Source organism: Sinocyclocheilus rhinocerous, unplaced genomic scaffold (genome assembly GCF_001515625.1).
Source record: "Sinocyclocheilus rhinocerous isolate Xijiao unplaced genomic scaffold, SAMN03320098_v1.1 scaffold20, whole genome shotgun sequence".
NCBI classification, from domain to species: Eukaryota; Metazoa; Chordata; class Actinopteri; order Cypriniformes; family Cyprinidae; genus Sinocyclocheilus; species Sinocyclocheilus rhinocerous.
Genome location: NW_015640468.1, coordinates 2,001,945 through 2,011,122, shown reverse-complemented (window position 1 = coordinate 2,011,122; position 9,178 = coordinate 2,001,945). Strand labels below are relative to the sequence as shown.

At 40.4% G+C, this 9,178-nt stretch overlaps 1 protein-coding gene across 1 annotated transcript in view; it reads left to right on the top strand.

The window, feature by feature from the left end:
• Positions 1 to 9,178, top strand: part of LOC107753127 (E1A-binding protein p400-like) — a 63,546-nt gene that overhangs the window by 25,969 nt on the left and 28,399 nt on the right. Inside the window, exons 19-27 of the mRNA XM_016569251.1 lie at positions 1,110 to 1,284; positions 1,401 to 1,537; positions 2,443 to 2,629; positions 2,717 to 2,886; positions 4,260 to 4,450; positions 5,580 to 5,780; positions 6,630 to 6,791; positions 6,936 to 7,086; positions 7,787 to 7,794. Of these exons, the coding sequence (XP_016424737.1) occupies positions 1,110 to 1,284; positions 1,401 to 1,537; positions 2,443 to 2,629; positions 2,717 to 2,886; positions 4,260 to 4,450; positions 5,580 to 5,780; positions 6,630 to 6,791; positions 6,936 to 7,086; positions 7,787 to 7,794 (1,382 nt within the window). The remainder of the gene's footprint in view (positions 1 to 1,109; positions 1,285 to 1,400; positions 1,538 to 2,442; positions 2,630 to 2,716; positions 2,887 to 4,259; positions 4,451 to 5,579; positions 5,781 to 6,629; positions 6,792 to 6,935; positions 7,087 to 7,786; positions 7,795 to 9,178) is intronic.

Here is a 9,178-nt window from a genome sequence, read left to right as displayed (position 1 = left end):
AAAAAAAAAAAAAAAAAAAAAAAATATATATATATAAAAAAATTGATTAATGAGCAGATATGTTGAGCATCATTAAATATAGGCTAATATTATCTTTATATTTTAATGTTTAACAATTGATTAGGCCTAAAATGTATATTACATAAATTGATACATCATTTATGTTTTCTTTATATGGCACATTTTTATACCCAGGGTCGCTATACAAAGTTAGTAGTAGTAATAGTAGTACTACAGCTAATATTACTACATTAACTTTTAGTCTGAATCCGCTCAATATCTATGTACTGCTCAGCGCTTATTGAGTTTTGCACAGACCAAAAAAATTAGGGGAGGTTTCGCAAGAGTGCAAAACTCAGTGAGCTCATTGACGTGATGACAGCTCCATTCATTGTAATGGGAACATATTTTTGAATAAGAGTTTGTTTTTCATGCTACTAAGAGGACCATCTGCCAATTATACAATGCAAAGTGTCAGGAATATCAATTGCATTTAAATGACGCAAACATAGTCTCACTGCCTAAAATTTGCGCTACTTTTTTTTTTTATGAAAAAAAATACATTAATCTTCAGCATGACGTAGGCCACAAAATTAATGCAGACGGGCCGTATACAGTATCTGTTGGTATCATGTTTTCTACATTTTTGCATGAATTCTATTCACAGTAGATTTTGTAGATTTATCTTTTACAACAGCTGTTCACTAGGGATGCACAAAATATTAATACCATTGAAGTTAATCTTTACTTACAGTATTTAAAATGATTGATTTTTTGTTTTTAGCATTTTATTTAGACAAAATAGTATCAAAATTTAATATCAACCATTTATTAGTTGATATGAGCTTAATATCAGTGCATTCCTACTCTATCAGAGTTCTGTAACAGGGTTGTTTTTGTATTATTTGTATACTATTATATTATTTATTAATGTTTTGAATTTGCTTTTTATATTCTTAATCTTTAATGGTATTAGTTTTGTTTACAATAACACTATACTGTATGCAAGTTTCAAAAATACTAGAGAAAGGAAAAATTGAAATCGCATTATATGACCCCTTTAATGTATTGTAATTGCTGTTAAATATGACTCTGCATCTTCTCAACAGTCAGCAGAGGATCCTCTTAATCAACACACCTCTGCAGAACACTCTGAAAGAGTTATGGACCATGATCCACTTCCTCCTGCCTGGAATCACTCACCCATACCTCAACTTCCCCATCAAACCTGGCACTGATCAGAACCAGGACTACTGCCACAAACTGGTCATCAGACTGCACAGGGTGAGGCTTGCTGGAAGGTGTTTCTGGTGACTTTCACCACAGAATGTTGCACTTTTAGTTAACCACCTTGCCCGAGCACCAAAATCATAGTTTTGTTTTCTTCCTCTTTGCTGTAGGTGATTCAGCCCTTCATCCTGCGCCGTTCCAAGAGAGACGTGGAGAAGCAAACGCCTAAGAAGTATGAGCACATTCTCAAGTGCCGTCTGTCCAAGAGGCAAAAGAGCATGTATGAGGACATCCTCATCCAGCCCAGGTCAGCACAAAACATGCTCAGCCAAACACAATCTTAAAGGGGACATAACACACACAGTTTCTGCCAATCTCATGTTAAACTTGAGTACCTATATAGTAGTATTGCATCCTTCATATCTCCGAAGAGTTTTTAGTTTTGATCAAATTTAGAAAAGAAAGTTGTTTACATTATATGCACTTATGCACCGATTGCCAACAAAACACAGAAATTTGATGCGGTTTTACTTACCGTCTGCGGTTCCAGCTCATGACCGGGATCTTTTATCGCTGGGACCTCTCCATCTTTCAGTATCAAACGATGTTCAAATCCAGCATCGAACTGGGCCTTGTTTATAAAACATTCATCACCGAAATGAAGGTAACAAACAAACACACGTGTGAAACTCCGTTGCTGCCCCGGAAAAACAAACTTCATCCACTGTTCCCTTTAATGCTGGGTTCTTTGGGATGCAAAACAAGGTTATCTTTCCCTCACAACCAAAAACACACTTCTTTGAAGACATTCTTTTCGAGCAAGTTCTGTGCAGCGCTGCCTATGACTTCCGTAACCCAAATGAAGCACATTGATGATGCCCTTGCTCTCACTGTGGTTGATCTCTGCGCGCTCTCTTCCAGGAGAAGTGCCAGTACAAGGAATTCCGCCCTTCAAGACATTATGAAGGGCCTTACTCGGAAAAAAAACTTTCAGAAACTTACACGAACCCTGAAGGAGTGTATGTGGCACAGAAATACTCCATAATACGTCTAACTCGTTTTTTGAAACCTGGCCTTTTTAGCATGAGAATCCAACTCTTTAACAGTGTAAATAACTCAGAATGCATGAAATAGCATTAGACCCCCCCCCCAACCAGTTCTTTTGCAGTTCATCTGTTTTGAGTGGTACTCTGCTTTTCTACTGCCCTCTAGTGCACAGGAAGCACTGAAGACAGGACATTTTGTCAGAGTCCTGGAGGTTCTTATGCATCTGCAGAAGATCTGCAACCATCCAGACCTGATCCAGCCCAGAGACACACACAACTCTTATATATGTCAGCCACTGCAGTACAACACCCCATCATTACTGCTCACAGCCCTGCAGCGGGACCAGTGGAAGGTAAGGAAGAGAAATAAACGCTTGGAATGTGGAATATAGAAGAAAAAAATTTGTTGACTGATAGGCCATTTTATTTTTATTTTCCAGACTGTAGATATGTCACTGTTTGTCTTGATCAGTAATGAGGGCAAATTTACCCGTTATGAGACTGAGGAGGCTCTGCCAAAACTCAGAATGACCAAACAGCTGATCGAAGAGATCTACAGTGCACACGACCCACCAGCCAGACCCAGACCATGCAAGATCAAACCTATGAGGTGTCCATCTGTGCAGACCTATCAGCTCTGAACACTTACCTATCATAGTCATACTGATTTCTGTAATTGTATTAACGGGACATAATATTTTTAAATGAGACAAACCAATTAATAGTACACTGAAAATACTGATGTTGGTGCTGCTGTTTTTACACCAAAAATGGTCACTTCCTTCAGAATAATGCATTCTTGTTGAATGAAAAAACATGTTACAATAGGATTGGGCCGATAGACGATGGCATCGCCCATCGCCGATGGCTGATAGACATCAAAGAAAATGACATGTATACGGAACCCCTAAAGGGAATAAATACGAGATGAGAGGAAAATATATATTTCAATATTTTCTTTCACAGTTATATCATTGGGTAATTATACTACATATATATTTCGGGCATCAGGGAGCCGTTATTATACCTGGCATTGAAACTGCGCTTTTGAATGCACTTTTGAATCGCTTTTTAGCTTCACTTTCACTTTCGAGATTCGCGATCACACGTACTCCGTTTATACTATGGAGCAGCAGTACTTACCACACATTTTACAAGATTATATGTTTGTCAGTGGTGCTGAGGATCTGTAAAGCATTCGCCATCGTCCTCACTCATCTCTCCTTACTCTGTTTATGTGGTAAGTGAAATTGTATGTACTGTAATGTAACAGGCAACCGTTACACCGTGTCTACACCGGACGCGCCGCACCGCATCAGCTAAAGTCTGTCTACACTGGACACGACAAAGCGACCATTGAAAATCATTTGAAATTTGTGTCAGCACGTCATAAATAGAACGCAGCGGCAGTTTACTGTCGGGTGTCGTGTCGCGCCGCGCCACATCCAGTGTAGTCAGCATCACTGATTATAATGAGTTCTATAGACTGATCTATATATAATGAATCTCTATTATAGATCAGTGGTTCTATAGTATTTTGTCGCACCGTGCCGCTCGTGTCTGGTGAAGACACGGTGTTAGGAATAGTTATTTGTTTTCCATGCCTTATAATGATTGACGCTTCGGGCATACCCCCTTACTCCAACGGCACCCCCCCACCCCCCACGCTGCCGATGTCATCGTCCATTGCGATGTTTCACTGTAGACATCGTCCGATGCCAATTTTGTTGACATCGCCCAACAATATGTTACAGTTGTTTTTCTATTAAATACAAATGCAAACATTAAATGCTATTTTTTTCATGCTGAACGTTAGTGTATCACCTCATTATGAAAGAGAAAATTTATTATAAAATCATTGGTGTAATTTTTATTAATTATTTTACATTTTGTTGTTTTTATTTATTTCATTATAATGTGGACATGTACAACAGGATTTGGCCATATGAATTGATTCTGACTGTGGCATATTTGTAATTTCAGGTTGTTTCTGCCGGTGCAGTATGGGACTAAACCAGAGGGTCATCTGGTCCCCATGACTAGCAGCACCACTCAAGCCCCCCGTGTCACTGCTGTGACTACTGCCCCCACCACCACTGCCAACCATGCTACTGCAGCTCCAAGCACACAGCCCAGAGGCAAATCACCTCTTACCACAAGCACTTCTGCACAGGGTAAGACCCCTTCTTGTGTATCTTACACAAACATGTTCCCACACTTAGACCCAGAACTGTTTCACAATCTGCAAGTTTTTGTGAAATGGTATGATATTTTTGTAGTTGCTTTTTTGTGTAGATGTTGTGTTTCTTTCCTAAAAATATGCTCACGTCAATTCTTTTTTGTGTGTGTTTTTTTTTCTGCCTTCTTACTAAAAGGTGACATCTGTAATACATTATCTTAAGTCAGTTTATTGTACATTAACTACTATAAGCATGCCATTAATGGGTTTATCTCTCCCAAAGGTGTAAACATTGAGCCTCCCAGGCACCATCAAACACATTTAGAGTGGTCAGCTCAGATCTCTTTCTAACTAAACCTGTAGCGAGAGTTGGGGTCATGGCTAGTGTAACAGGCTGAGCCAGAGGGTGTTTACCCGGTGTGGGACAGTGGTTGATGCGTTACATTGGAAAAGAAATTTGGTTACAGAAGTGTGAGACAAAATTGGAAGACTTGCCAGAATACGCAGATACAGACAGACAACGGGGTAAAACAAGGGTAAACATTAGCGGTGCTTTTACAAAAATTTGATTGAATGTTTGGGTTTCAATTGAGACGCCGGACTTATTGTAACTAATACAAAACTTCCATTTCAAATAATACATTTCATAAATCTGTTTGAACGCTGCCCTTTAGCAAGTAAAAATAATATAATTTAAATATATCTTAGGGTTCACTGAAATCCCGAACCCCATAATTTTCATTTTTGGGTGAACTATTTCTTTAAAGTCGACATTAAATGGAAATTGCGATGCAATTTCAAATGTAGGGTGGGTCTTGATTTTGACATTTGGGAATTGATTGGATTGTTGTCATTTGTTAATTGCTGTGATTATTGAATTGTTTCAATAAACAGCAATTTTCCATTAAATAAATAGATAAGAATTGTCAGTTAAAATTTCATGGTGACTTCAAGCAATCACATAGCAATGCCCTGGCACTGTAGCTGTGAGTTTTGTAACACATTGTAATATTGTATGTCCCAAATAACTTTTTATTTAGAGGATTTAAAAAAATTAATCCTCCAACCCCATTATACTCGCCCTGATTGGTCCATTCATACTGTTGACTCTTTTTCCTTTTTAGCCTCCGCAATCAGCAGCTCATCAGGATCACTCTTAACAGGAGCCACCCCTAACCCCCCTTCCACCCCTCTGGCTGTGGGTGTGACAGGGGTCACCACTATGTCTGCCGTGGCCCCCCATGCCCCTGCCGCCCACCCCCTCCAGCACAGTTTGGTACCCCAGAGGCTGGTGCTCAGCTCCCAGGCCCAGGCACGCTTGCCTAGTAAGTGGCCTCGTCATCACCCACTGCAAATAGGCCCTCTCCTTTGTGCCCTCTCCCTTGTGCACCTGTTTCCTTCTTATCATGCCCCCAAGCACAGCAGTAAACGTCCTCAGTGAAGATCAGAGACTACGGTATGGCTCTGCTGAAGTGGGCAAACAGGCATACAGAGTTCCACCAAAGAAACTAATGGTGATATTCAACTAAAATTCAACCATATCGACACCATAAATCTGGTGTATTTCCAGTCTGATTTGAAGTGCAGAAAATCTTCAGCAGATGACCTATGGTGGTTTCTCTCCTCACCCTTCACAAACAAGCATGAACCCTCCAGATCTTTCTCCGGACTGCATCCGCTGCCTCCAGTTTATTCACATCTTCTTTTTTGACATATTCTGTTTTTCTGCATTTTAATGATTAATCTCTTTGTTTTTCATGCAGTACAGCTGAAGGATGATCCAGAAGCTTTATAATACGGTTTTGCCTCCCTATCTTTTCAGTGCAGCTTTTCTTCAGAGCTGTTTATTTTGTTGCCCATCTGTGGGTGTAAAGAGCGTCAAGCTTGTGGGCCTACTCCCCATGTCACATGTAACCATCGTTACATGGAAGACCTTTTAAACAAACAAATATTTTCTCCCACTTTGTTTTGCTCTGCTAAGCGAATCAGTCTGGATTCATTTTGTTTGTTTCAGGTTTTTTTGTAAGGTTTTGTTTGAGGAAAAAGTGTCATTTTGGTTGTGCATGTCCCTTTCCGTGCTCACCCCGAAACTAACTAAAATGTTCTTTCTTTCTCAGAGATAAAATGTCAGCCACTTTGCACTATCATTTAACATGAGTTGTTTTCTACTGAAGGTGGAGATGTAGTGAAGGTTGCTCAGTTGGTTGGGCAGGGTCGTATTGCCCAGCCAGAGACCCCTGTGACCCTGCAGTTCCAGGGCAACAAGTTCACCTTGTCTCCAAGTCAGCTGCGACAGCTCACCACCGGCCAGCCCCTGCAGCTCCAAGGTACACTCGGTAATGTCCAGCCCATATTCATCCTCTCTCTGTCTCATTGCACTTCCATATCCAGTCACTTGTGTCAGCTGATTTTATGTGTGTTTAGTCAATCCTCATTGCATAGCTTAACGTGACGCTCATACATTTATGTGCCTGCTTTAGGCAACATCTTGCAAATTGTGTCAGCCCCTGGACAGCCTCTTCTCAGGCCACAGGGGCCGCCCATGGTGATGCCTACCATACCCCAGGCTGTGCCCGTCCAGAACTCCTCAGGCACGCCGCCCCCTGCCACCTCCATGCCACCGCAAGGTAAGTACCTGCTCTGTCCTGATTATTTTCATTAGTGATCGACCATCACCTAAATCAGTGGTTCTCCACCTTAATTTTTTAAAGGACCCCATGTAGGCTAAGATGTTGCTGCTACCAGTACCTGCTTGTTTTCAATCAATTTTTTTTTTAAATCATAGAAACTAGGAGTTGCAATATATGAAAATAATTTAATATATTAATAATAATTTAATTTCAAAAGATTCAAGGACAGTATATTCTTCAGGGTTTACAGGCTTAATTTCCAATAAAAATTAGTTTAAATAATTTTTTTTTTTTTTTTTTTTACTATTAGACATTTCTCTATTTGTACCGGATTAAATTTTTTAGAGCTTAGCTTAGCTAGTCAAAATTTTATATTTATTATAGAAATTGTCATAACTTTTCAAAGTTTTATTTTATTAAATTTTTTTATTTCTAGTTCTTCCGTGGGAACTCTGTTTCTTAAATAAAAATGACAGTTGGTTAGAGAAGTAAAATAAGAAATATGATGCCAGTCATCTTGCTTTTTTCCCCCTTTGCTATATCTAATTTTTTAAGCATATTTAGTATTATTTTTTAATAATTCTAAGCTATCTTTTGCCCACTGGTTGAGAACCACTAACCTAAGTATGTGATGTTCTGCTGCTGTCTTAGTTAACTTAAACTTAAGTTTCTGTGTTTCCGCCTGTTTCCATTAAAGCAAGCACCACAGGCACTCCAGCTACCACAGACATGGAAACAAATGCTAAACGCGCAACAAACGCCTCAACGCAGGTAGGTGATTTTGAAAGACGTTGAAGGAATTGATGAAGTTCATTAAATAGTTGTGAACTCTAAACCTTATCTTTGTGTCTATTTAGGAGTCAAGCGAGGAAAGAAACAGGCAGCTGAAAGAGCGTCTGGCTAGTTTATTTCATGCCAATGAGCGGCGGTCCTCACGCTCTGTGATGTACGGTTCTGACCTGATCAAGACCTGCTCTGTTTATGAGGGACGCCCTCCACCAACCTTCCCCGCACCCCAGCACTCCCGCTGGTCTTGGGTCGGCAGAGACAGCTGTATTAGGGCTCAGCAGACATGCGTGTCCACGGTTTCGCCACTTCGTTCAGTGATTCTCTCCAACACAGAGCAGGAGGCAGCAGCAGGCACCTTGTTGAAGAGGTCTGGATTTGACCATGAACTCCTTGCCATGAAAGCAGTTTTGTGAACTTTTTGTCATTTAATGCTGCTTCCTGTTTTATTTTAGGTTCTCCTGCATACTTCCTGCTGCTGTGGCCCCTCCCCCTCAGCTGTATGCATCCAATCCTCCACCATCTTACAGCCTAGCACAAAAATCATTCAGGCGACGGCTACAGGAAGAGTCTGCTCCACAAAACGCAGAGATCCGTAACTTAGCCTGTCCTCTTGTCGTCAGGTTCCCTGATGTACACATGTTGGAGATGGATTCAGGTGTGCACCACAACAGAATCCTCAACAATGTTACCTTCAGATTTCAATTTTACAAATACTGCTGATATTTAGTTGAGCATATTATTATGTATTTGCTATATGGTATCTTCTATCCATCATGTAACTACCGTTCTGTCATTTACAGTACCTTTCAAAAATGTTGGGTCTGTAAGATTTTTTTTTCAATACTTTTAAAGGGGTGGTTGACTTTTTTTTTCTAGGCTTGATTGTGTTTATGGGGTGCAGTCTAACATGTGTTAATGCTTCGTTTGTTAAAAAACGCATTATTTTTCACATAATTTACCTTTATTCCACACCGCTCTGTCCCTTCTCCTCTGAACGTGCTGATCATTTGCTGCTTTTATGAAGCCCCTCCCTCAGAAATACACGATGGGCTCTGATTGATTAGCTGGCCCAGTGTGTTGTGATTGGCTAAACCGGCTCTAGTGCGAGTCTAACCGTCCCACCCCTCAGCTCAGCGGCATGTGCTCCGGTTGTATTGTAAACAATGGGGTCGTCTATTGTGCTTATCAGTTTGAGCTCGATTGAGACGCAGAGGATATTAGTGAAGAGGATCGCGCAGAACCTGTGCAAGCACGGCTCTTAATGGTATGTTTTTTGTTTGTTGTTGTCTCATACATTTAGATAC